Source organism: Osmerus eperlanus, chromosome 2 (genome assembly GCF_963692335.1).
Source record: "Osmerus eperlanus chromosome 2, fOsmEpe2.1, whole genome shotgun sequence".
NCBI classification, from domain to species: domain Eukaryota; kingdom Metazoa; phylum Chordata; class Actinopteri; order Osmeriformes; family Osmeridae; genus Osmerus; species Osmerus eperlanus.
In genome coordinates, this window is record NC_085019.1 from 2,138,427 (window position 1) to 2,166,397 (window position 27,971).

General features: G+C 42.9%; 4 protein-coding genes across 9 annotated transcripts; 1 reads left to right on the forward strand and 3 right to left on the reverse strand.

Annotated features, from left to right (window-relative positions):
- Window positions 1–624: 624 nt before the first annotated feature.
- On the reverse strand, window positions 625–9,629 carry ppp1caa (protein phosphatase 1, catalytic subunit, alpha isozyme a). 4 transcript variants are annotated; one of them, XM_062486472.1, is made up of 8 exons: window positions 9,485–9,629; window positions 9,085–9,202; window positions 5,921–6,061; window positions 5,556–5,786; window positions 5,361–5,465; window positions 3,286–3,509; window positions 3,042–3,176; window positions 625–2,850 (listed from the first exon to the last, which is right to left on the reverse strand). In XM_062486472.1, exons 2-8 carry the CDS (start codon window positions 9,137–9,139, stop codon window positions 2,737–2,739), a joined length of 1,005 nt encoding a protein of 334 aa, XP_062342456.1. In that variant the 5' UTR covers window positions 9,140–9,202; window positions 9,485–9,629; the 3' UTR covers window positions 625–2,736. The 4 variants fall into 4 exon arrangements, with proteins under 4 accessions (XP_062342456.1, XP_062342473.1, XP_062342465.1 ...); XM_062486489.1 differs by having other exon boundaries at window positions 5,921–6,052; window positions 9,485–9,628; XM_062486481.1 differs by having other exon boundaries at window positions 5,921–6,052; window positions 9,469–9,628.
- Window positions 9,630–10,830: 1,201 nt separating this feature from the next.
- cldni (claudin i) lies at window positions 10,831–13,194 on the forward strand. The gene is made up of 3 exons (XM_062486881.1): window positions 10,831–10,964; window positions 11,819–11,951; window positions 12,048–13,194. The coding sequence occupies exons 2-3, from the start codon at window positions 11,820–11,822 to the stop codon at window positions 12,543–12,545; spliced, it is 630 nt and encodes a 209-aa protein (XP_062342865.1). The 5' UTR covers window positions 10,831–10,964; window position 11,819; the 3' UTR covers window positions 12,546–13,194.
- On the reverse strand, window positions 13,190–18,892 carry coro1a (coronin, actin binding protein, 1A). 3 transcript variants are annotated; one of them, XM_062486365.1, is made up of 12 exons: window positions 18,809–18,846; window positions 17,724–17,811; window positions 17,184–17,387; window positions 16,224–16,346; window positions 15,898–16,027; window positions 15,453–15,634; window positions 14,951–15,070; window positions 14,747–14,851; window positions 14,235–14,380; window positions 14,055–14,112; window positions 13,725–13,946; window positions 13,190–13,580 (listed from the first exon to the last, which is right to left on the reverse strand). In XM_062486365.1, the coding sequence occupies exons 3-12, from the start codon at window positions 17,379–17,381 to the stop codon at window positions 13,491–13,493; spliced, it is 1,374 nt and encodes a 457-aa protein (XP_062342349.1). In that variant the 5' UTR covers window positions 17,382–17,387; window positions 17,724–17,811; window positions 18,809–18,846; the 3' UTR covers window positions 13,190–13,490. The 3 variants fall into 3 exon arrangements, with proteins under 3 accessions (XP_062342349.1, XP_062342357.1, XP_062342342.1); XM_062486373.1 differs by lacking the exon at window positions 17,724–17,811 and having other exon boundaries at window positions 13,734–13,946; window positions 18,809–18,892; XM_062486358.1 differs by lacking the exon at window positions 17,724–17,811 and having other exon boundaries at window positions 18,809–18,892.
- Window positions 18,893–20,198: 1,306 nt separating this feature from the next.
- Window positions 20,199–27,650, reverse strand: paqr4a (progestin and adipoQ receptor family member IVa). Its single transcript, XM_062486555.1, has 3 exons — window positions 26,201–27,650; window positions 24,616–24,834; window positions 20,199–24,279 (listed from the first exon to the last, which is right to left on the reverse strand). Exons 1-3 carry the CDS (start codon window positions 26,472–26,474, stop codon window positions 23,846–23,848), a joined length of 927 nt encoding a protein of 308 aa, XP_062342539.1. The 5' UTR covers window positions 26,475–27,650; the 3' UTR covers window positions 20,199–23,845.
- Between the last annotated feature and the right edge of the window lie 321 nt (window positions 27,651–27,971).

Consider the following 27,971-nt stretch of genomic DNA (forward strand, 5'->3'; position numbering starts at 1 on the left):
TTAAACAACAAAATGTTCACTTTCATGTATAATATATCCCACCCACTGACAGGTGCCGTAACGAGATAATCAGTGTTATTCACTTCACCCGTCAGTGGTCATAATTATATAGCTGATCGGCGTATATTACAAAGCGTTATCATTTTTTGATTAAAATGGCAATTGCCTAACTAGGAGGTGCGCTTCAAGGCCACCAATCATTCCTAACATTCCTGATTAGGAAGAAAACAGCTCCATGTCTTTCAATGCCTACTTTAGTTATTTTTGACAGTCATTTAACATAATCATATCACAGGTGAAAGAAACAGATGGAGCACAACATATTCAATATTATTCACTGATATGGCTAAAGCAGTGGTTCTCAACCCTGGTCCTCAGGGACCCCCTGTCCTGTATAGACGTTTCCCTGCTCCAACACACCTGATTCAAATAAATGGGTCGTTATCTAGCTCTCTAGAAGCCTGGTAACGAACATGCATTTGAATCAGGTGTGTTGGAGCCAAGACACATCTAAAGCATGCAGAACAGGGGTTCCCTGAGGACCAGGGTTGAGAACCACTGGGCTAAAGGCTGCACAGGACAAAGTACCAAAGAACCTCTGTGATGAAGACCAACACAAGGGTGTACAAATTCAACATTTTATTTTCTACCCGGTTACATAGACTTCTACGATTTTGTGATTGGTTTGAAAACAACTTATACAAATAAAAAATAGCATTCTTTAGATTTTCGTCTGTTCTTTATTTGCTCATCTATATGACAGCTTAAAAGCCTGTAGGCTACTGTCCAGCAACAGTGCATGGAGGAAACGTCCCTGATTTATTAAAAAACAAAAACATTTCACATCAGTAAGCTCGCAGTATCTATATTGCCCTAATTGTCAGTAAAAACATAACATCCAAAGAAAGATTTGTTTACAGTTAAAGCAGATTGTTGGTGTTACGCTTAATATTCATAATTGTTCTAATAACAAAAAATACCTATAAAGACCAAGGTTGCAAGCATAAAGTTTATACAGCTATATGAAAAGGGATGGGGGTGAACTGGATTTGAAGCGATATTTCTTCGGGACAGCATTACTAAGGCCTGCAAAAATCTTTCACCGTCGTTTATCAATAACTTGATAAACGGGAAAACAAATAGCTCCATTATAACGTCTTAGTCAAGCTTGCTTTTACTACCATTGCAGATGTTCTACATTAGACTTCTAGATCTTAATCTTAAAGCATTGCATGAAACAACAGGTCATTTTAATTGGTCTGAAAAACATCCAGCACGACTTTAAAAGTTTCTCCTTTATTCTATCGAATATGATTTACCACCCGTTTCTGAATCATTAATTACTGACGCCTGCCCCCCAAGCACATCATCTCTTTTGCAATTCTCAAGTCATCAACATACCATCACTCAATCAGTAAGATCTATACCAGCTACTGTATAGTACCCATCAGAAGGCCTGGTGACCCGTCGGTCCAGCGCCAATGAATACTTTAGTAATGACGCAATGGCAAGTTTGAGATGCACCTTCAGTTCAGTTAGTGCGAAACCTGGGGTCTCTTGCCCAAAGGTAAAACCTTGCAAATAAAATTACCATAAATGCAGTCTATCAAGTTGTTGAGCATCATCTCTTTTCACATGAAACTGTTAAATAAGTGGGTTGAAGCAGAAGCATAGTGGTCAAAGTTGAGGTACAAAGTTCTTATAGTAAACCAAAGAAAAGAGTGAATATGAAAGGGCAGTGAGAGAAGAGGGGGAAACAGACAAAATGTCATTGAAAAAAGGAGGATAATAGAAAAGACTTGAGATCCTGAAACAGCACAGAGAATGGGTATTTCTTAGTCACTGACAGCCCACACTTAACTTTTAGTTTTAACTTTTAAGACAAATAGGAGCAAGTAGGGATGACAGTTGGTTAAGAACTCAACAATTCACATCTACGGAAAAGCAATGGTGAGGTGAAAAGACAGTGAAACATATGATGGCAAATTTCAAATAAATGGTTCTCTTTATTTAATCAATGACTTCCAAATAGACTAAACTCAACCCGTTAGTTTTAAATGTTGAATCCTCTACAAAAGAAAAGAAAAAAAGAAGCAAAACTATTTCACATCCACGATTGCGTTATCAAATCATTGGTTTTCAAAGGGAAAGAAAAGAACTGTGTCCACCTTGCTTGCTCCAAGTGAATCCATCGACTCAAGAATCCATCTGCACTTATCCACCTGTGCTCGAAGTGGTGCATGCCGTTACCATATGACCGTGCAACTTGACCCCCCCCCCCTCACCCCACATACACACACTCACACACATACATACACACAAACCTCTCAAACAGGATATACAAAAGCTTGTGTTTAGCATTAAAACAGTGCAGGGCCTTAACATACACAGTAGACACCTCCCACAATCCTCCCCCCCCCCCATCCTTCCCCTTATCCTCCACAGCGCCTGCGTGTGCATTTACACCACTGAAAGGAAGGGCCAGTTTCATCATCAAAGTGACAGGATAACAGAGCAGGAGAAGGGGAGAACACACACACACAGTACAACAAACCCCCTCTCTCACACATTCATACAAACAGTTAAAAACAGTAGTTTTAGAGAAAAACAGGACTGAACCCTGGGTACTGTTTGCCATGTTGCTGTTTGGTGAAGAGGGAACAAGAAGTGGGAAGGTAGAGGAAGAGTATGGGGGTGATGGGGGCGGCTGAGGTGGGGAGAGAGGTTCAGCGGGTGTTATTTCTTGGCTTTTCCGCCCTTGGCTGAATTTCTTGGCGGAGTGACGGGTCTTCCAGACCCCATACCGCCGCCTCCGTAGGAATACAGCTTCTTGTCGGCTGGCTTGAGAATCTGGGGGACAAAGAGAGTCTCGTCTTAACACAGCGCTGCTAAAGACATTCGCCACAACAGACTGGAACTAAACAGGTATGCTGATGTTGACAGAGAGAGCGTGACAGTGACGGAAGGAGCATGCAAGGAGGTAAAAGCAGCAGGAAAAACTTCCAGGCTACGGCTGAAACGCTTCAGAAATTTCTGCGTACCTGGAAGGAACACATGAGGGTTTCGTCCACGCTCATCATGGCACCAGCATTGTCAAACTCCCCACAGTAGTTAGGAGCCGAGAACAGGGTAACAAGTTGTCTCTTTGCAAAGAACTCGTAGCCATCTTCTACGACCTATGGACAAGGATGGGTGGTTTAAAAACACGCGAGAGACAGAGAGAAAGACAAGAGAGCGAGAGGTAGCTCAATATGACCCAGTATTTGTTATCCCAACAGCCTTTACCTGATGTGCCCTGCATATAAGGTCCATATCGTGCTTGTGCAAAAATTTGGCCACCACATCTGCCCCAAATGTGAAGGAGACTCCACGGTCATTCTCTCCCCATCCCAGGACATCTTTGTCTGGGTCGGCCCACAGCAGGTCACACAGCAAGCCCTGGTCGGGCACGTCTGTGGGGCGCATTACTCTGCGTACCTGCTCCATGGACTGGAGGTCTGGAGACAGGCCTAGGTAGGAAACATCAAACACGTGATGAGCCACACACAACCATTTATAAACGAGTGACTACGCTCCAGGGCTCTAGAGTGCGACCACTTTGGTCGCACTATGCGACCAAAATGTGTACGGGTGCGACTAAATTTTTTCCTAGGTCGCACCGGTGCACCTAACCTCCTCGCATCCGCTGTCTCTCCACAAACGAAGCGTTTGTTATCCTAAAACGGAACTGACACTCATGGTTGGATCATATCGTGGTCTAAACCAATCAGAGACAGAGATGGGGCGGGTCTTTGCCTCTGATTGGCTGTGGTCCAGATATTCCTGTAGCTCCGTGCTGTGTGATTGAAATTACGACCTGAGCACCAGAGTCAGTTTAGCAGACCTGGGCATTGTATGGCCCGCGGGCCATAACCGGCCACAGGCTGTCTCAATCCGGCCAGCGTGAGGTAAATCAAAAATTTAAAATAAATAAATGTGTTGAGCGGTAGTAACTATGTAGTCCTGAAAGACTACAGTGATCAGGCGATTTACATATGTGCACTTGCGCAACCTCACAGACAGGAGAGTTAGCTGTTGGTTAGCCCTCGAAAATGAAAAACTTTGCCACTGATTAACTTTTAACAAGACATGGACTTCTAAGTATCTGTTTACTGAGGTCAAAGTGAAAGCTGTGAAGAAAAAAAACTAACGCGGACATAATAAGAACTTGACTGATTCAGTGGGCGCGGGCTGATGGTTTGCTAGTTGAACTGCAGACCCTGGTCATTACCTGTCAGCTGTCCTTCGCATATCCACCTCAGACATTCAGACAGATTTCGATGCACTTGTTCAAGCCCACTGGATTTCTCTCACAGAACAAAATGAACTGAAAAAACTTATTGCTTTTTGTATAAAGTTGATCAATTCCACATCTAACATACTGCAAAACAACTTTTCAGTGGTTGTGAAGATTAACTGGTTACAAATAAAATGAAACACTGTTGTTGTTGTTTATACTGTTTATTACTTCTATAATCTTTCCTATTTGACCTACACCAAAATCTAAAATATTTATATAAATATTTACAGAATATCCTTATTCTTCTGATAACCAGTAGCAGCTAATCAAAATATATACTTTACTGCTTTTTACAATGGGAGAAAATGAATAGTGAGCAAATTGATGAGGCCCTCCAACACATTTCAGGTTTCTCATGTGGCCCCTTGTAAAAATGAATTGCGGACCCGAGTTACGAAGCTGGGTCATGGAGCTAACCCATGGAGCTAGGATTTTGATGCTAGGGAGAGTGTGGCAAGATGATTTAGCCAAGGCCATAGGGCAAGAAGGCCAAATTACAGGTGTTGGCCATCTGAAGGGCATGGGACAGCAAGGTGGGACCTGCTATAAGACTTTGAGCCATGAAATGTTAGGTCTCAGTTCAGGGAAGCACTTTTAAACAGTAGCACTTTCTATTTTGAAATGTTTTATTTTGCTTAAAATGTTTTAGTTTGGTAGCTCAGTGAAGCACTTAAGATTTTTTTATATATATACAGTATGATTGTGCTTCAAATAAAAAATGTATTTACCTACTCCTTATTCTTGTTTAAGATCATTTACATAATATATATGAATGTATATGGAGCGTGATAAAAAGGTGACCTTGAAATTGTGGCGACGCAAGGAAAAATTTGGGTGCACCTAAATTTTGTGCTGGTGCACCTAAATAAAAAAGTTAGGCGCACCAGTGCAACCAAGGCAACAAGTTAGTCTGGAGCCCTGCGCTCTATTATAAATTTGATCACCCACCGATCGACAACGAACGGACGTTGCCGGGTGATACCAGATAAAACAAGAGCATCATAGCCTCATCCCCACTCACCTCCGTGACAACAGAAGATCTTCTCGTCTACGATGGCAGCCACAGGCAAGCAGTTGAAGCAGTCTGTGAAAGTCTTCCACAACTTGATGTTGTATCGTCTCTTACCTAGGATAGGAGGTTCCACAACGGACAACCGTTAACCGGATGATGATGTGCGTGTGGTGAACGTAGCCACGGGAGAGGCCTCGTACTTACACTCGTCATAGAAGCCGTAAATGCGGTTTATAGAGGCACACTCGTGGTTGCCGCGCAGCAGAAAGAAGTTCTCTGGATATTTGACCTTGTAGGCTAGCAACAGGCAGATGGTCTCCAGGGACTGTTTCCCTCGGTCCACATAGTCTCCCAGGAACAGGTAGTTGCTCTCCGGGGGGAAGCCTCCGTACTCAAACAGACGCAGGAGGTCATAATACTGACCATGGACATCACCTACAGAGAGCACCACAAAGATGTACACCTTGAAAAACGCATAAACGCTTTGCTTGGCGTATAATGTCCCAACTTTAAAATCTAGGCCGCTGTAGCTAGCGGCGAGACGCCTGCCAGTTTCCTGCAGAACTCACCGCAGATTTTGAGTGGTGCCTCTAGCTCGAGCAGAATGGGCTGGCTGAGGAAGATTTCACGGGACTTGAGACAAAGGCCGCGGATCTCGTTTTCTGTCAGCTGAACGTTTTTGCCTGGCCGAGAGCCCTTAACTGTACCAACAGAAGACAGGGAGAACAAGGGTAACATCACGCATCATGTCATCAACCCAAGGTCAGAGAAATGCACAGTCACAGCACTGGATGTGAAAAACATAAAACGTGACAAGATACACGGTACCATGTCAATCGATACCAGGGGCCAGCGTTTTGAAGCAAAGGCTACTTCAGAGTAAATATGTGGCCCTAGTACGAGTAGGCATGCCTTCTTTCTCCTAATCCTACCAGAACATTGTCTGTTAACTCAGCCCAGCTTGCAGCCTTGCTCACTGAGATATAAAACACCATATACGCGACAGCACACTACACTTCCTCGATTTCATCCTATTAAGATTTCATCAAGGCATGCTAACTATTTCAGAGCACAGTTAGCATGACGTGTTGGGAGGGTCACATGGGCGTTGCTGGGTTAGGCGTCGCCCTGCACTTTCAAAACATTCCGGTGTCTTCACGCCATTTCAAGAATCTAGCAGGTTTATGGAGCAGGTGTTTTTTTGCATTCACACCCAAACCACAAGAATGGGAAATCAGAAATAAATCTTATTTAGATTAGAATGTAAATCACAAAACAAAAAAGGCACATATGAAGGTCAAGTTGTTAGTCTACAACAGACAAGTACACCGGCCTATCCTGTAGCTGATTTTCCACTTGACGTCTTGACATCTGCACGATTCTGATTGAAGGACGCTTTGAGGCTTTTGTGATGTAACTTCCTGCTTTGGCTTCCACTTCCTGCCCTCACCCCAAACCAAAGCATCCACAGTACCTTTGACAGGGACAGGGATTGAAGCTCATCCATATGCAAGCAAATCACCCTATGACTGCTGTTCAAAAATGTCCTCTGCTTGGCAAGTTCCAGGCCAGGGAATAGCAGCTAATGTACGTGTAATTCAGTGACTCATGTACTGTGGGTTTATGCAAGACCGCGTTAGATTGGAGTTTGGAATTGGGTTTGTTTGTGTCATGACACAATTCCTTCCTCCCCCTCGCCTGCACGTTCTGCTGGCTGCAACAGGTGAAGGTTACCTGACATACAACTGTACGCAGTCCTGCAACAAAAAGGACCATAAGACAAGACATTTTACTGTAAATTCTTCAAAAATGTCAAACAAAACAAATATTATGTAAGTGCTTATTGGTTTAGTCTTCAATCACACTAAGTGAGGAGAAACACACAGTGTGACCATTAAACTTGTGAACTTTACACAAAAGGAAATATTAGATGACAAAAGGAACCTAATGAAACCCGGATATTAATGACAATGTCAGTCTTAATCCAAAACACACCCCTCTTATTTGTAGCCACTTTCCATGATTTAGAGATAGGGGCTTTCACCCACGCAAAACCTAATTAGTGTTTGGGCTGATTCAGGCCTGGACTGCTTGAAGTTGTGACCCGAGTGAAAAGTAGGTATAAATAGGGTAGTGCTCCTTGGTCACTTTAAACCTGGATTATGGGTGGCTAAGCCTCAACAGAGCTTACTCTAAAGTTAGCCACATAGCCAATGGACAACACTACTTAGAGAAGGGGCAAGGGCGAGGAGGGAGAGGGGCAGTGGTGGGTTGAGACGAAAATATCAAAATCAGGGAGAAAATGTCACTACAGACATTGCCTTTTTTTTTATGTCCAAGCACAATGTTTAATAGCACTATATCAATTGTTATGCACCACCTACCAAAGAAATATCCTCAGATGTAAAAACCTACTTGTCAACTATCCAGATTTTGATTCTAGTTTTGGGTGGTTTGGATTCAACCTCTACTTAGGATCAGGACTTCCTGGTTCCCTCCATCCTGACTCGTCACCCTCAGAGATGCTAGGGTGAAGACACCTTCTAGGAAGGCCCAGCACTATCGACTGCATACCAATCAGCTGACTGTACCCAGCAAACCGACTCAGCCACTGAGGAGGAAACTGGCTAGTATTAAAAAGGAATAAAACCTATTCCTTAGTAGCGTTAGAACATATTACAAATATTCACGGCACTGAAGTAGTGTGGCCACGCTTTGATAGAAAAAAAAAAGGTCAGGTAGATTACATAAGATATAAATACTGCCATTATCTGGCTTGTTTATTTTCTCCTTTGCCGTGCAGAAAAGATTAGCACGGCCCAAGTAAAACAGTTTGTATACAAAACAGGCGGCTCCAGACCCAAAGTCAAAAGTCAAACTAACTGGGAAAGGCAGCGTACGCCTGTATAAATGCAGCAGATTGTAAATGGTGGCATGATAGCAGTAAGTGCAAAAGAGAAAAGGGTTACACTGCTTTTGACTCAATTATTGTTTAAACTCAGAAAAAAACATCTTTATCTACTAAATTAACCTGTTTAGCCGTCTAAAACCATCACTCCAATTCCATGAGTGAAGTGTTTGACGAACTTGTCAGTAGACAATAATAACAGGACCTATGTAACTTATCATAAAATCATAAATGTGTCCAAGTCCGTGGGTCTTATCTAATTATATATGTATAAAAAATATATACACGTAAATAATATCCAGATGATGCCTGGTTTGTGAGGTTGTTACACGTCTGATCGTCTTAAATAATATTTAAATATTAAGAATACATAGGCCTACATGCTGTGTTGTCCCCAACACATCAGGTTAGCGTACAACTGAACCGTTCATTAATCTACTGGGGGGCCCGTGTAAGCGGCATGACTAACCTAGACGTACCTCACTGCAGCCTTCCCAAAAGGCTCTACAAACACACCTAGTTGTCCCTTGCAACGTACGAATTCAAATTGTGAACGGTACTATGTTAGCAGTTGTTTTATAAGAGCAACCGGGAAGGGCTGCGAGCTTGGTGATGATGTAGCCCTGGCTTGAGCTAAACGTTGAGCAACACAGATCTAGCTAGCTTGTGCTAAATTGCTCATGTTAGCGACGACAAATCAAACATAGCATTTACTGCATCTAACGACCTTTTAGTTTTACAAACACTCACATTTCATTATTGTTTACTGCAAAATAAGTTTCTTCAATCAACTTAATGGTAGAATTGCAAGATATAAATTCTCACCTTCCAGGAGACGCTGAATTATGGAGTCGATGTTCAATTTGTCCGGCTCCGCCATTTTACGTATTTCTGTCGTGTGTGAAGCAGTCAAGACCTCCTTTCCGCGTTGATCCTTCGATACCTAGAACAAAAAAAAATCGGTGTTTAGAAAAACAAATATATAAGCAAACAATATTTTCCACAATCAATAAAAATTTGATGACAGTCAGGCGCTAGTGCTGCCCTGGCTTGCGTAGCAATTTGCTACCTAGCTCGCTAGCTAGTGGTCAACCAGCCACCATCCCGCTTATACCAACTAGCTTCCTAGCTTCATCCTAGCTGGCTAGCTTTTCTATCTACACAGGATCAAACAACGTGATACAAACGAACTTTGAATATGAAATAAACCTTTTGATTTGACAACCGTGAATCGAGGACAGGACTCCCTTTCCTCTATTTCGTCCCTTTTCTTTCGTATATCAGTGCCCCCCTAACTCTTCCCCCGCGGAACTTTAAAAGGGCCGTGTTTTTCGGAACCAAGAAAAGAAGGAGGTAAAGGCAAAGCGTCTTCTTTACATTTACTCAATGACGATTGGGCCAGTACTTGGCTCCAATAGGCTACAAAACACGTCGATTTAGTACTTGTGCCCCTCCTACAGTTGTACTTGGATGACGTCAAGAGAGTTGAGATTCATCCACAAGGCGGCAACAAAATTAAAATGATACAGAAATAAATGTAAAAAGGCTACACGATATTTTTAATGTGTGTTTTTAGTATGTTTAGACGCGCTTTTAAAGCATGTTGGTAAACGAACCACATGGTGGCATTTGGTCATGAAAAATTAGCAGCGCCACTTTAATTCGGCCACGCCAATATTTTTAAAGGTAGCCTATTTTCTGAATGGTAAAGCAACTACACATATCCACAATGGCTCCTGGTACATTCATATGTTCTTGTGGAAGAACTAATGTTCGTCCTGGCACAATCTCGTTTCCAAAGTGTTTGGCCATGAGATGAGTTACTAAATACAACGTGACTTTTAGAATGACATCACACTATCAGGTTGGCGAGGTACGCTTGACGGAGAAGTAGACTACAGCCTACTACTGTAAAACTATTAGATGAATGGATAGGTCCGAAAACACATGATAATTTATTGTTTTATTTTTAAGTAGCTTAGGCTACATCTCTCAAAACGTGTGTTATAAGGTAAAAAAGGTATTTAAGGTGGTGTGTCTTTACACTCACAAGAGTGTAGGGGTGGTGTGTATGTTTATGTTTGTGTGTGTAGGTGAAATATTTTGCAACTTAATCCACTGATCTAGGTACTCTCCACAAATCCAGGCATCTCCCAATGTCACCATTACTCAATCCTCACTGCATTCCAACTCAATCAACAAGAACGCTGTGTAGTAATGACTCATGTTTTCCTGTGTATGGAGACAGTGGGTGAAACTACAGAATTTCCTGAAACAATTAATTCGTTTTAGAAATATTTTATATTTTCATTTGCATATTTCAATCTACTAGGCCATCAAAACTATACAAGCGGTTCAAAAGAAACTTGTGTTACGCGAGCAGACCCTACAAAAGCAAAAACAACTCCCAAATCCTATAGGAATATGTTATTCAAAGATGAGAGAAGGAAGTCATGATAGGCACCAGACAAGTTCAGTCTTGTTCAGAGGTACATCCTTACTACCTTACACCCCATTTTTTCCCTCTGCCACACCCTACACCTCAAATTCCACTACAAAACTCCTCACACATCACACCATCTCTACACAACTCTACGCTGCTATACACGAGCCAAGAAGCAACATCTGGATTTGTTAAAGCAAGGAAAAAGGGAAATCCTTTCAGAAGACTATTTTCACAACTTCCAATTCAAGAACACATCAAGGTATTTGTTCATTCAGCAAATCAATTCCTTTCTTATAGCATCATTTAGAAATGTTTCATCTATCTGCATCTGTATCACAACTTTACATTTTGTTATAATTGTTTTCTGGCAAGTATTATGTTGAGGTAATGGGATAAAACTGAAATACTATGGGTTAGAAGAGGATTTACAAGATTGAGACCCCATTGAAATAATAGATTTGAATACAATAAATGTACAAATAAGAAGGAGGTGTGTATACTAGTATTTTCTCATAAAAGATTTGGCAGCAGATGAGTTGGCTCAAATGCAAATTTCCGTGATTTTTTTTTCTCTCCAACCGTTGTGATGTTGGTGCATTGGTTTCCTGACACTATTCAATGATTATAGGTTGACTGTAAATGTATCATACTCTTTTCTGAAAATACACATCTGTATAACTATTATACAGTCACCCTATTCTTATTCCTAGAAAGAGAATTCCAAATTGATGGGGATGATATCTTCTAGGAGTGGCTGTTAGCCATAGAGCAGTAGAGTGAAACGGCGCAGATAGACCGGGCCAGTCAGGACACGAGTCAGCCCCTACAGCTTGAATTTTCTCAGACTTTGTTTTTAAACATAGCTTGGAGCTAGACAATCTTGTACAGGCTTGTCACTGGGGAGTGACTGAGTCAGTGTATGTATTCATGGGGACGGTGGATGTGTGTGTGAATGTTAAGTTGTGTGTGGGTGGGGTGAGGCTAGGTTTGTGTGGTCGTACTGCCGTGTTTTGTACCATGTACAATAATTGTGCTTCACCTTTTTCCACATCATTCATTTTCACAACGAATGATAAATACTCAGTGTTCCCCACCTTTTCCTTCCCACTCCAGAATGGGATCTGCTGGAGTGCAGATTGTGTGTGTGGCCCTTGGGATCCTGGGTCTCGTCGGCGCCATTGTGTGCTGTGCTGTTCCAAGATGGAAAGTGTCGTCATTCGTTGGATCCAACATCGTAACTGCCCAGGTAACAAACAGTTAACTAAATATCGACCGTTGTACAGTCGTGTGGACGAATGCAAAGGCTTGTAAAATGCATATTGACGCAACTCTTTATCCACAGAGCACTGAGGACGGCCTGTGGAAGACCTGCGTGGTGCAGAGTACAGGCCAGCAGCAGTGTAAGAGCTACGACTCCCTACTAGTCCTGTCCTCTGACCTCCAGGCTGCCCGTGCTCTGATCATCATCAGCTGCATGATCACTTGCCTTTGCCTGCTCCTCCTGTGCGCCGGAGCCGAGTTTACTACGTGTGTGCAGAACGAGAGCGCCAAGCCCAAGATCAGCCTGGTGGCTGGGATCGGCCTGCTGCTGGCTGGCATCCTGCTCATCATTCCCGTCAGCTGGTCTGCTCACATTGTGATCCAGGACTTCTATAACCCCCTGGTTCCGCAGAAGAAGGAGCTGGGAGCCTGCATCTTCGTGGGCTGGGCTGGAGGGGTGCTGCTGGTGCTGGGTGGAGGTCTTCTATGCTGCTTCAGCCGAAACACCTCCAGCAGCTCAGGGGGAACTGCCAAGTACTACAGCAACAGTGCCTCTGCCCCCAGCAAGAACTACGTCTAGAGCCTTCAGCAGGTTCTTCTTGCGTAAGGTTTAGGAAAATGGGCATAAGGATGGTGGTGGTGTCGAAGCAGATAAACACGTAGAAAGGTGGAACCGTTGTGAAACATTTTACATTGTAAATATTGCTTATTGAGTAGGACTAGTTTAGTAGGTAGAGTCTTGTGAGACCTGTTCAGATAGGGTGTCTGGGTTTTACACTGTCACAAAACAGCAACAGATACAATTTCGGCTTTTATTTTCCATTTAATTGTATTTTATATGTTGTACATACATAACACTAGCTTGTTAAAATCCACGTTCAGATTGATAATCAAACAGTGATTGTAATTTCAGGAATCGCAATGTTGTAACCATAGATACCATGTTTATGTGTTGATGTCAGCACCACTCACTGTACACAAGCAAACAGTTCATTCCTGTAATTCTGACATTAACAGAAATAAATGGTAGGGAGCTCAGTGGTTAGAGCACTTGATTGCAGATCAAGAGGCAGCAGGTTCAAACTCCCCCTGTACTGTATGTTGCTGAATGAACATATTACTATTACTTTACTTTGTCTTATACAATTTCAAGTGTCTTTACATTTAAATGTGTCTTTAAATGTTAACACCATTTTTTAAATAAAATAACTCAGAGTACTATCATTTTATTTTGAAAATAAGAGCACTTTTATTTCAAACTTTGTAAGCATATATTAAAACCTGTTTAGAAAACATTAGAAAATAACATATTTGAACTTCTGGCAGAAAATATTTGTCTTCTTAAAAATTCCACTAAATTGTTGTCTTATCCCCTCCCTTTATCCACCTTTCATTCAAACATACTTTAACTTTATCTAAACTCATGATTCAGTAACTTTTTGGTTTTCTTCCTCCTTGAGCTTCTTGGTAAAATCTCCCGCTCTTCTACACTCAGCTCCACACCATCATCCCTCTTCACTAATTTCTAATTCTTGCTCTCCAGCTCGCTCACACGCTTGGTCAGTTCCTCTACTGCCTCCTTCAGCGTTTTGACCTCTTCCTGCAACGCTTGTACCTAGGGAGAAAGAGGGGGAGAGAAAGGAAGGTAGAGGGACAGAGATAAGAGTGTTATTAGGTAAACTGTAGGAAAGACAACCCACAATATCAAACTCTATTCTCCTTCTTAAACTTCATTCTGCTCCGTTGAAATAAAACATACTTTCTTTACCTCGTTGTTGTTTTGCTGATACCCAACGGAGGAACTTGTGGTCTTCAAAAGACTTTTGTTAACTTTGAACTCTTTGGGTTTGGTTACCACAAAACCGTCTTTCAAGGAGATCAGGATAGGTTGGCCGTCCTTGCCGTCAAACCACTCATTAGCTTCTACAGATGGTTCTGGACCAATTGTGTCAGGGAACAGATCTTCCTGGAAAAGATCCGACTGCAAGGACGAGACAAATAGAAGAGTACTTTGAATAAATAGAAAAGAGAGTGAGATCAGTTGACTGATCGTCTCCATGTCCTGATTGAAAGCTAGAAGATGTATTACCTTCCGTGGCACAGTCATGACAATGGGTTCACATTTCCTCTCGTGAAGTTTGTAGAATCTAAAGTTAAAATAAACACAACTGTGTTCATATACCTCGGAAATATATATGGAAAGAGATAAAAAGAGAGAGACTGTATGGTATTAAGATTGTGTGTTGGGTCACTGTTTCAGTGTTGTTACCTGGCAATTTCACATTTGTTGACCTCAAGACCCCTCTTTGGCATGTAGCCCATGCCTTTCTGGCTGTCCTTACTGCTGTACATAGAAAGGTAGTGGACATAGGGAGCTTCATCCGTCACCTCAAAGTACCGAATACTGCTATCACCCTGAAGTCAGGAGACAGAAGATGACCAAAATGTGCATGTATACATTACATTTACATTTAGGCATTTAGCAGACGCTCTTATCCAGAGCGACTTACAGTAAGTACAGGGACATTCCCCCGAGGCAAGTAGGGTGAAATGCCTTGCCCAAGGACACAACGTCATTGGCACAGCCAGGAATCGAACCGGCAACCTTCTGATTACTAGCCCGATTCCCTAACCGCTCAGCCACCTGACTCCCCATGTATGCGCAAATATGTCTGTAAGTATCGGACAGGAGAAGAAGAAGGTCCTTCAAGGCCCCTGGCCTAGGCGAAGGTGCCCCTTTGAATGTACGTGTGTGCGCGTGCATTGGTTCAATCGGTTTACCTTGCCACAGAGGTAGACGACGCCAGTGTCAGGATCATAGAAGGGCAGGAGGACACCACTGCTGGTGTCCAACTCCTGCAGGGTGAGAGGCTCTCCAAAGCTCGCCTGTCAATCACACATCAATCCATGTAGGTCAAACCCACAAGCTTCTAAAGAAGCACATGACCCCTTCACAAGACGCGATTAAAGAACAAAAACACTCACCGGGTCCCAAAGTGCCACCTGCCTCTCGCTCATGCGACTGAAGCCTGTGCTGAAGATCTTCCCGTCGGCCATGAACACAGCTCTGATAGGCCTGGAGCCATCGTGGGCCTTGTCCTTCTCCTGTGGGGGCAGAGAGAGGGTCAGGCGATTCATGCAGACACGTCGCATCAGGTACTCAACACAGGCAATAAATGATTTGATGTCGCCCTTAATATACCCACGCAAGTTACATTTTCATTTACATTTAGTCATTTAGCAGACACTCTTATCCAGAGCGACTTACAGTAAGTACAGGGACATTCCCCCAAGGCAAGTAGGGTGAAGTGCCTTGCCCAAGGACACAACGTCATTTTGGACGGCAGGGAATTGAACCGGAAACCTTCTGATTACTAGCCCGATTCCCTAACCGCTCAGCCACCTGACACCTGACTAGTTAGTGAACTAATTCAGAGCTCTTCACATGGGACCGAAGATTAAAGGCGGGGAGAGGAGAGAGACTCACGGCAATGACAGTGCCCTTGCGCGGGTCCAGAACACGCAGCTTCTTGTCCTTGCAGGAGGTGGCGATCCTGGAGCCGTCCCTGTTCCAGCAGGCGCTGTAGATGAGGTCTGGGTGAACTTCATCGATCCTTACCACCGCCTCGCCACACGCCACGTTCCACAGGATCACCACGTTATCGCATCCTGCGAGGGGCGACAACCAGCCGGACAGGCAGAGGGACGGACGCGGCGTAAGGGCATGCGCAAGCAGTGGTTCTAGCAATGCTTACACTCAAAACATCTCGAAAGGTAGGCCGTGGTGACTATGACTAAGAAGCCAAGTGTGTGAGTCTCAGACGTGGTGACGGTATGCATGGGATTCCTGCTGATGTCACACATGTGCACGCGTGTGACATTTGTCATTGTCATCGTGTACTAGGGTGGAGCCACAAAAGCAGCATTCATACCTGCACTCATGAGCACGTTGTGAGCTGTAGGGTGCCAACTCAGGATGCCCACTCGCTTGGAGTGCCCCTCGAGCTTGACAACAGGGTCCTTCAGAGGAGTCACCAAACCACCGTCCGGGATCTCCCAGATCTGTCAACGAGAGAGGCTCTATTAAATTCTGCAGACATTAAATATATGATTACACTGATCACTGATTACATCTGTAATGAAAAGCATCTGAATCCATTCACGTTGTCCTTCATGTGGCACAAGTGCATGATGCTGTGTGCTCTTTACACTGTGACGATGCTCGTGAAGAGGCAAAGGTCAGGATGGGATTCCTCACCATGACGCTGCAGTCTTCCGACCCACTGGCAATGATGTTGTCATTGTGAGGACAAAACTCGATTTCCAGAACTGGTCCTGTGTGTCCATTCACAGTGGGCTGGGACATGTCAATCCGACCAGTCTAGCAGAAGATGAGACCAAACGTATACAGAACCTGATTAGCTAAAAAAGACAATAGGTCAAATGCAAGCCCCTCAGATCCCACAGTAAGGAAACCACATGTTGTATTGCCAGAGGTGGGCGTGAGAGACAGCTGAAAGTTCAGGAGCAAGGAACTTGATGGTCAGCTGATGTCAATTGCATAGCTATGCCTCCAATTACCCCTAATGCCTGATAAGTGTGTTAGGATAGATGGGACTCCTATGTGTCTTAAGGGTGCACAGTTCCCATGGCACTCTGAGGGCATGCCCCTGTCCAACCCTTTCTGGCTTCCTCTCCATGGTTTACGGGTGAGATAACTAAGTAGATGTACACATGTAAGACCATTGGGCCTTGGTTTCCCTTACATGGCTATAATGGCTGTAACTAAAGAACAAAGGGTGATCTGTGAAAAGGGAGGAAATGTGAGTATCTGTGTAAGTCACAAGAACAACTGCAGATGGTTGTTGAACAGGGTTTCGAAGAGCGACTTCTAACTGTATAGAGGCCACATCCTGTCAAAACTTGTGTGACACCGAAGCACTCCAAATATGGTAAAAAAACTGGCATCTGCACCGAGCAAACAAGTGACATGTAGAAACGAAACACCAAACTTCCTTTTTCAGAACGAATGTGGGGTTGACTGTCAATATAAAAAAAAATAAAAAAAATGTCAACGGTTCGGATAAATCAACCTTGCAATGATGAATGTGTACTCACAAGTGACGTCTCTTGAAACTCTAGTACTATGGCCTGAGGCAACATATTTATTAACATTTCATGCCACAGTCAGTCACCGGTGATCTGTGGACAGACGCACCTTGCTCAGAGGCAGCACAATGAAGGCTCCTCCTCCGCTGGCGTCCACGATCATGGCCACAAATTTGGGATTGACCGAACAGAAGTTGCTGTCCCAGGTCATCTGGGAAATCCTGATGTCATCGTAGCACTGGTCAGTCTTCACCCCCTGGCCAAAGACGTGGCGGAACTTACTGGCCCGGACAACTTTCCTGGACATAGTGAACTGTGTGGAGAGAAAACATGCAGACAATAAAGGAAGGGTAGTAAAACGTGATTTTGAGGATACTAAGTATCAGACATTGCATTTGAGGAAATCAGAGATTAAAAAGATGTAGACTGTGATGTCTCAAGTTCAAATGACTGACGGCTCTCATACCAGACATTTCCATAAAAGGAAGTGTTGCACATTAAGGAGAGTTGCAGTGGTTCAAATTAGGAAATAGAGAAAGATAGACAGGATGAGAGTGAGACACACAGAACGGAAGAGAATAGACAAAGAGCAGAAGATGAAGGTAAAGTCAGAGAAACTTAAAAAATGTGCGTTTTTAAATATACTGACAGTGAGTGCTGAGGGCTTCTGTTGAGTCCTAACTCTCTGATGCAATCCCTACTGAGCCCCCGAGACAGATGTGTCTTGAGGAAACAAACTAACAGACACAAGAATACAGGAAGGAAAGATAATATAGGAAGGATTAAAAACGAGAAGAGACTTTTTCACAACTTTTACTTGCGGATTCTGAAACATGCACATCGGTACTAGTGTGTAACACGTTCGATTGCTCCCAGTCAAACTATATCAATATATGTGACTGTCAAGTAAATGCTTTATGTGTTTGAGAGTTGAGAGAGCAAATGGAAGCTAAGCTGCTTGTGTAGCATGGATACAGAAGCGTTCAGATGAGAAGAGTGTAAATGAAGCCCCATGCTACAGTTAAACCACTTCCTACAGAACGGATACCAATGCCACAAATACATTTTCTCCCTCCTTGATTTACATTTTCTGTCACAGACATTAACTTCCTTATGGGATCAGTCTAAATACACATAAGATTAAACAAGCTCAAACTTCAGATTCACATAATAAAAATGTCGGTTACATTTGAAGAATGCTGTTGTGTAGTCCTGTTTAAATCCATGCAGTTCTTACATATTACCAGTCATTTACTTGCAGAAACATTATATATTTTTCAAATTATGAATTCTGGACGATGTAAAAAGAGCTAATATTTCAGTTTACCTCCATTGGCAGACCTTAGTTCCCCAAACCTGAAGCCGCGCCTAAGCATCGACTTACCAGAGTCCCTTCAACCGAGCACAGTCTTTGTTGCCACCAAGCATCACAAGACCCCTCTGACCACCCTCCAAATGTAATTATACTGTACAGAGTGATGCTTAATGTTATCAAGGACCAGATAAGCCAGATACACACACCCATCAACTACAAATTACTCCTCTTTTTCCATCCATCACACAAACATACTGGACTAAACAAACTCTCTTTAACTCTGAGTACGTGTTTTAGAAAGCCAATTATAGTGTCACTACATATGCTGGAACTAATTATTGATTATCAAGTGTGTGTGTGTGTGTGTGTGTGTGAGTGTGTGTTGCACAAAATCCTTGGAGAGGGATGCAGAGGCCTACCTGATTTGGGTGATGAGTGTGGCTAGAGCTTGGTTACCAGAACGAGGAACAGCTTCTGTGCTGGTGCTTCAGGGCTGTAGATCTCTATATGATGGAGGAAGTGAGAGCTTCAGATAAAGGTGGAAATGGGAGGTGTCTCATTCAGTGGTTGTTTCGCATTGCGGTTTCAAATTAATATCTGATATCGAGGGAACTGACAGAAAGCTGACTCGGTCCAAAACCGTTTGTGCCGAGGATTTTTACTGGCCAATTCTAGGTCAACTTTAATTCATTGTGACTTCAGCAGCCTACCATACACATGCTCTTCTTTATTTGATGCAGCACACAAACCGTTAAAGTGACGTGCATCTTTTAGCGCACTTAGAGGCGCGCCATCAATTTAGGAGCCGCATGCCCTTCCAGGCATTAACTAGGATCGGATAAAGAGAGGAGAAAATTGAAACATTACCTGCCACGTCGTGGACATCACTTGTCTCAGACTCTTCCGAAGACTGCTCACTGCAAGATAACGGTCCACTTGGAACAGCGCAACACACAGCTTATGTTTTCCTGGGCAGGGCATCGCAAGAGGATCACAAGGTATCACATTGATATTGAATCTATACTCTGATTGAGGACACCGTGACAAATAACACAAGAGCAAGTTGAATCCAGTACAACTCGAATTTAAATTGATGAAAATGCTTAAAATTTGGCTGTAGAGGTCACACACGTGTGAAACGTAAGAGTATATTTACTTACAAAATCCCAGGCCTCATTTTACACGTGACGAAAACAAACATGAGGACCAGTAACACAAAACAGGACAAGAAAGATGGCCAGAGGCAGGATTAAAAATATAGACTTCAGTTTTATTGCACAATCGTTGCTGGAGACTGAGGAGTGAGGGCCCGTCTGTGTTGACACAGAACACATGATGAATACATAGACGAGACACGGGAAAAATAAAGTATGTGCACAAACGAAGTGTGGCAATGAGGCATGCTAGGGACTCACACATTTACTCATTTTAACACGTAATGGGACAGACAAGATGGGGTGGAAATAAATAAATATCAAACTTAGTTTGATATCCTAGTCATAAGCTCAATCACACATGGTCCATTTAAACAAAATAACTGGCTTGTGCAACCCTGAATACGCAGGGCTTGGCCACTTCGTGGGTGCTGGGAGAACATGCTACTGACAAGCAGCATGACTTGTCAATCAGTCAGTCGCATACAGTGAAATACACAGTATGTCTGCAGTGGGCTGCAACATTACAATAAATGTCCACCAGGTGGGTCTATTGGACTGTCACTTTCCTTGCTAACAAAACCACGCCAAAACTAAACAACGAGGACAGACAGATATACAGGCCCTCAAGAAACCTCTCTCCATCTAAAAGGTGAGGGGTAGTCTCATCTGTATACAAGTTACAGAGTCATTAGTAGTTCCAATTTCCACAGAATAACGGTATCAATATTAATAATAGTTATAAGGATCATCACTATCGTCATTATTATCATATAACAATAGTTCTGACAGTTAATCCTTTGTAAATAGTTGTTGACAGGCTGTCCGGCGCCCGTGGCCTAAAAAAGCAACCTTTTCCGCCGTTTTTGTGAGGTTTTCAAACATCATGTTGTATATACAGACAAGGACAATGACTGCTGGCCTGGTCACACTTCTGAAAAATGATTTTTAGTTCCAATCCTCAAGCCTCCATTCCTCCTACTCACCTCAGTATGTTCTGTAACCTATAACCCTTCTTCCATAGACAACCTCACACTCCTCAACCTCCACTGTGTTTGTACCCGGTAGGTAGAAACACAGTGACACTTCTCTTCCTCCCTAAAAGCCATGTTTCAGACAAGACGCTAGGCCTGGACGTTGCCGCTACGCCAACCCTGAGAAGCGAAACCAGGATGTTCAAGTGCAGCACTCGCGTCGAGTGCGTTCAAAAGCCCGAGAGCTCAAATGGGCCCTTGGTCTCATTGTTACATTTGAGATACCAGTTTAACAAACCACTTCAGCGTTAATTAAAATGTTTTATCTGATAATGCATAGATATCCAGTTGTAATCAGAGGTGTTCACATGCCATCCCCACTGCCTTGTTCAGATACAAAACAATACAAACATTTTAATGATACACGCATTCTCAATAAGGTTTATCACCCCTCGGTGTTACCCACATCTACAATAGCACTGAATTGAAATTCAGTTGCTTCTGTGTTCACATACAGATGGATTTGATAGTAGGCAAGCCTCAGCCATTGCTCTGAAGCTGAGCTTGGACTGATGTACACATACTACATTACTCCTTTTTCCCTTTACAGACTTACGTACATGTATAAAAAGTAGTATCAGAGTATATATTGTTTGCACTGTATGTATACATAATCTACATACACATATTTACATTATTTATATGGACTTTAAATAAGTTTCATTATTGGTATTCACTTTGATCCAAAGCCCTTTTGAAAAAAATAAACAGTGCAGTTTATTTGATATAGTGTATATTGCCTGTGTTCTAGTCCCTCATGTTCCTCTACGGTAGACTTTTCCCCCCTAACTAAAACACATTCTGTTTCCCCGGACGCATGTACAAGCTCTTGGCTGGAGTGACAGACACAGGCTGTGTCACCGGTTTCAATGCACAAGCATTTGGCTAATACTCATCTGAAATCCTCTTATGAGACATCAGTTTCTTTTTGAGAGCTACTAACATGCATTAAATCAGACTCATTCAGTGCACTGCAATCCATTAGTTCTAACAACGATACAAAGGGCCGTGGTTATAGTATCGTCATCACGGAAATGATGACTAAGGGTTCAAAGCTGTGGTTAATCAGCCTCACACATTGGCAAGGTGGGGGTGGGGGTGGGGGTGGGGGGGCTGCAGACTGAAGCCAGTGAAGGAGAGTATGGATTCTCCCTCAAGCTTGACTCAATGTGAGCAAAGTAAATGCTACTCCTAAGGCCTATTTTCGAGCGTGTGGGAAAGATCAGCGCACGTGGACTACAAAAGTGCAATATCACACAGAAACCGAAACGATATAAACTTTAAACAAAAGCTAGTCCCATAGAGCAGTTGGGACTAATAAAAAGTCCCTTTTTAAAAAGTATGACACAAAATGCTTGGTGTATACCTTCCACATACATTCTCAAATTACATAAATAAAATAAAAACGTAAACATTGTTCTATTAATCACAACAATAACGGAAACATAAGTGCATCGTTTTGTACCAATTCAATAGTGATCTTACAGTAGGGACAACAAATAAATATGGTTGTTGCAGCTTTAAAAAAAAAAGAGAGATGAATTGGGGTTCATTCTTGCCTGGTTGAGTTCTCCCTGAATTGTACACAACACACGCTGTGTTTACGCCATTAGAGCTTCATCTAACTACCACAATTCAGGGTTAAAACAAAAGCCGAGTAGAGCGACGTTTCAGTGCTTTTGACCAGATTCTTTGTGCTACACAGTGCATTCAAATGACTCCTTTACGATCTATATACTGACAGCGTGCTGCTGTCAAGGAGGTTGGCATTTCCACCTGTGGCACAAAATCCCCACTTGTAGGGTGGCATCGAAAATAAAACATCTTAATAGTGCAGACTGTGCTAATTAAGTGGAAGCCTTGTGACATCTATGTTGGGGTCTTGCTGTTTGTTTTTAGTCTATTCAAATGCATAATAATAAATGGCATATTTACTAACTGATATACATGATGTGCAAAACATACAAATAGTAAAATACCTACAGTTAAAATATTAAAATCCCTTTTAGAAACTTCCACAAAAAAAGCTAAATACTGGAAGAGGCATACCATGATTTTGAACAGAATCCCTTCTTATCTTAAAGTAAGAAATGGTCCCTTTAAATATAAACAGAGATTAATAAATATATAATATAAAGGACAGTGTTTCGAAGGATTAATCAACCCATGAATGGAGTTATTAAATAACTCAAAAGTAACATAAAATAGTAAATATTAAGCATGACCTACTACGGTATTGTTCCTTATTCAACATGGCTGTCACTCAAAGATACAGGGTGTCCAATCAAAAAACAGCATTCTTGTAGTCTAGCAAGTACCTTAAAAGCAGCTCACTAACAAACCATGAAATGAACCCCCTCACCCATTCCTAATTAGTTTCCACCAAATCACACAACAAAAACTGTGAGATAGAGACTCAAATAGGGGCAGAAAGGAAAACATATAAAAAAAACAAGTGCCAGATGAAAGACAAAAGGGCCAAGTAAGACAGACATAAATATGGACAAAACAATCAAATGAAGACATTCCTCTCATACATTAAAATACAGAAACTCAAGTAGTTCCATAGGACTTTGAGACTGGACTGGGAGTGCTGGCATCACATGTGCATCACTACTAGCCTTGGTGTACCTGTGTGCAATGTATCTGTTGTAAGTATATTATGTTCATTCAAAAGCGGATATGCTGCATAGGTCACAAGAACGAGTTGGAAAGAATGAACTTCCTTCTCGATGAGTATGATATCATTTAGTGAAATTATCTTTCTGCTTGAGTCATTATGAATGATTGAGGATAAGCATCTTATCAAAGTAGTCTACTATTGCTCAGGTGGTATTTCACTTGCTAAAGATGGGAGTGAAAAAGTGTTTCAGAAACATTGATATCTAATCATTAATGTGTACTTTTGTGTCTGTTTGTGTGCGTGTGTTTGTGTGTGTGCGTGTGGTTACAATATCCTCTGGTCATGGTGTGTTTTTACAAAACAACTAGTAGATACACAAACAAGATTGACGGAGATATGGACATTCTATGTTTGAGTGCATGAAGTGCCAAACACTTAATCTCACCTGTCATGCACAGCTTTATGAATGCAGCACCTCCTGGTTTAGCCCGTCCAACCTTTAACTCTCCAAACATCCTCCGTCACCTAGTTTCACTGGAACACCATTTCCCTTCACCCTCAAGTCCCCTCACCCCCCCCCCCCCCACCCCACCCCTAGAGGTCCATGGTAAAACCCTGTAGGCTCCTGCTGCACCTGGGTGTGTTTCAGTCTGAGGGACAGTGGTAGCTGTTGATCCAGAGCAAGTCATCCAGCACCCCCCAGTGCAGGTAGAGGATGGACCCCACCACCAGTACATGCATGATCTGGTGGCTGTTGCACCAGTAGTCAAACAGGCCCGGGCGGAAGCGCTCTGGGATGCGCGCGATGTTGATGACACCGCCCAGTAAGGCCAGCGCGTCCATGGTGAGGAAGTGGCGCAGCGAGGTAGGACTGCCGCCGCCCACGCCCACCCAGCGCAGCAGGAAGAAGGAGAAGCGGAACAGGGCCTGCCAGGCAAAGGAGCGCAGGCGCCGTACGCTGCTCCGGGCCGTGATGGCACAGTAGATGGCGTAGCTGGAGAGGAGGATGTAGACTAACAGCGCCACGGAGCGGGTGAAGGGGTAGCAGAGCAGTGTGCTGTAGACGATGGGCAGAGCCCCTGAGACAAACACACACACACAGACAGATGGGGTCAGAAAGGGTCTGTTTTTTTTGTTGTTTTTTTTTTTATATCAAACTTTATTTCACTATCCTGTAACCTGCTTTCATCATCATTTTACTGAATGCTATCAACCCGCACAAACATTAGTCCACATAACATAAGAATTAAGATATTTCCCTTACATAGAAATGGGCTACCCACTGACACTATGTAAATGACACTATATGTGGTCCGTCAAAATTATTTAAATTATGCAAATGTTCCAACAAACAAACAAAAGCGGGTCAAGGAGGAGACTGGAGTGGTGAATCCTTCAGGTCCCTCCTGGCTTACCTAGTGTGTTGATCATGCAGATGCCACACATGTCCAGGGTAAGGAGTGTGTGGTAGACTGGCTCCCCTCCCTCGTGGTTCATGAAGAGGTGGTAGACCACAGAGCCAAGCTGGGGCGACAGGCAGGCCAAGAAGTGGACCACGCCCAGCCAGGTGACGTTGATCTGGGACCAGGGGATGTTGAGAGGAAGGAGGACCAGGAAGCAGAGCAGAGGAATGCCTGTGGGACGGGAAGGGACAATTGGCTTGTGACATTAGGCTAACCTGTGCAGCGGCGAAGCCTATATAAAAGGTGAAGACTACAAATTGTAAAAGCAGGTCTGCACAAAGTACGTGACAATTAGGTATACACTGGGAGCACCACGGGAACCTTCCATGAGCAGATGAAAAGAAAAAAACAATTGCCCCGGCACTGCAGTGAGAAAGGACTTCTGTAGGTTACTGTACTTGGTGCCATGTAGATGCTTTGTGGACAAATTCATCTTGTTCTCGAAATTTGATACAGACATATACACGCACATCATCATTTATAGACCCCCACCACACCCCCCTTTTTATTTCGCTCACTCTGCCTTTCCCAAAGTCAAATCATCTGTCCCAGCCAGGTGATACTGCCACTGCCATCTAACACATCTATTTTGAGTACGTTATCCCCACACCCCCAGCTATTCAAGCGCAATACTAGAGTGCTTTCTAGGAGGCCCCTTTGAATGGACCCAACTGAGCAGACAATTGTCAATTATTTTTACTCAAATATTACTGCTATGCTACACATTTAACACAGAGTTAACTAGACATTTGTTTTTTAACTTGCCAAACAAATGATTGAACATATACTTTGGATAGTGACTTCACATGTTTTTATGTATATCTAGTCGATACATCAACACAATACACTTTAAATTTCTTGCTGGATTCTTTAGGAAAGACACTTCTCAGAATGTTTTTAAAGTACATGCTTCATAATCCAATCCAGTTTAAAAGCCTACATTGATAGCAGGGTTAGCAGGGCATTTAGGACACGTGCCCAGCTGTGAGTCATCAATCATGTGTTTGTTTTAAATGTACAGTAATGAGTGCTTCCTCCTGTCAAGCTGACGTGTGCTTCATGACGATCACACTAATCAGTTCTACTATGCTGAAAGACAAATCGGTAGCTGTGTATCCTTCTGCATCTTATTGAATGAAGTGATTCACAGAGTAATACTCGATGGCAATGCCTGCATTATTTGTACAGTGGAAAAGCCTTCTGGACAGATAAGGTCACTAGAGAGGTCAATATTATTCATTATGCTTTCTAGAGATTATGATATTGTATGTATTGTTACTGGTCCAGTCAAAATGAAAAAATAAAGAGGATTTAAACAAACAGCAAAGCAATGATCTATTCTCTACTCTTACTGTAAACCGAACGAACTGCTTTCCAGTAGAGAGGGAGAGCGCAATCTGAATTGGGATAGCCTATAACTAGTTGCATACTTGATACTAGTTGGTTATTTCGACAGCTATTGAAAATGCTATATTCCCTGCTGCCAAATGTTAAATACAGTAGTTGGCGGGCTTGTACAATACTTAGTACTACTCACCATGTGTGTAAATGTTTCCCAGTTCGTTGTGCAGATAAAACAGGCTTCTGATACAGTCTTGCACTGAAGAGATCGGTCTGTATCCAGTTAGTACGTATTTGTTGAATTGAAGATGGGGAGGTGAATTTGCCCAGTCTAATAGTCTAGGGCCATTTAAAAATGCCATAGCAACCAGGACTGTTAAAACCACGCCACCAAAAAAGTAAAAAAACGACTGTACACCTATATACACATTTAACAGAATTATTGCGAATAAAAATTTATTAGACACCATTGGTATCGATCTGTGGTGTTTCTAATTATTGTGCTGCTTAAGCTGGCTACATATCTAGCCAGCTACCTAGGCTAGCTGGTGCAGCTAGCTCTAGATCGTTTCTAACTACTGTAACAACTAAATCAGTCCTCTCGTTTCAGCACCACTACCCGGCAACAGCGCTTTTATCCCGCTGTTTGCTTTTAAAAACAGTGACCGGTGTCATCGGCAGGGATGGACATATACGAGGCCAACCACACACATGGTGTAAGCCTGTGATATACATTACATGTGGCATCTAATTGTCTGCATAACACCAAACCTGTAGCCATCGGTTTTCTGAAAAAAAAGTCTTCATCGTGGTAACGTTGGTTTCTCACTGATGCCACATTCCACAGCACTTATTACCGCCATGGTAACCACGGTATTCGGTGCACTGCCAGTTAGCTCACAGGTCCAGTGATGCTAGCTAGCTAGCTAGCGTTAGCTTACTTCCATTTGTCCGTCACCTTGATACTGCTGACTACAGAGAATAGGTTTAGCTAACAGTCGGATTTGTAACAGAGGACTAAGGGGTCATAACGTTTATTGAACGCAGAACAGTACCACTCGATTAACGTACCCGACCGCTTACATTGAAACAAGTCTCCATGTTTTGCTTGTTGAGAATTTGTTGGCGACTAAAGTAACACTGCTGATGTTTATGAGGCAAGCCAGCCGGGGTACAGTTAGCCCGCTACAGTAACGTGTTAGCTAAAATGTCAATCGGCGATGCATTGCTTGACTAGCAACTGTACTGTAGCTATCTAGTATGCTGCTGTGATTCGAACCGGTAGATTTCAAACGATCTGCACAAGATGACCCTCGAGAGCTATTAGTCCACACCCTGAATACTGATCGTTTTCTCGTCACCACACGCAATTAATCCATTTCTCCATTGACTTCGGATCCTCTGTGCCCCTGATAAGACATGTTCACCGGCCTCGGCTAGTCCCGATTTGGGTATTGCTGATGTGATGCCTACTACGGACGCTGACGTTCTCTACCCCTCTAATCCAATTTGGGTACAGCGGCGGCGCTGACTGCAGTGTAGGTTAGGTTGAAAGAGGAGAATGCAGAAAAATACTATTCCGAGTCCTTTAGGCAGGTGTATAAAAGACAATATCCACAAACTTTCAGTGTCGACCAATTATTAAGCATTGCGGTATTTTCGCACACATCTCGAGCATCCCTTTTTGGTACCCATTGAAAGCCGGTTCTTGATCCACCCATTGAAGACTCCACCCACCTTCGGCCTTTAACAATGACCAAAGGGCCTGACGACATTACATGGGTTCTACATGGGGTATAACACCCCTTTTCCACCAAGGCAGTTTGAGTGCTGAGCTGAGTCTATTTTCAATTCAGTTCTTTCTCTGGGGCACGTGCCCTAGTATAAATCTGCTGTGCCCCAGTAAAATCTAAAGTTTGAGTTTTAACAATTTTCTTTATTAGTCAGTGCAGATTGATAAAATTGAT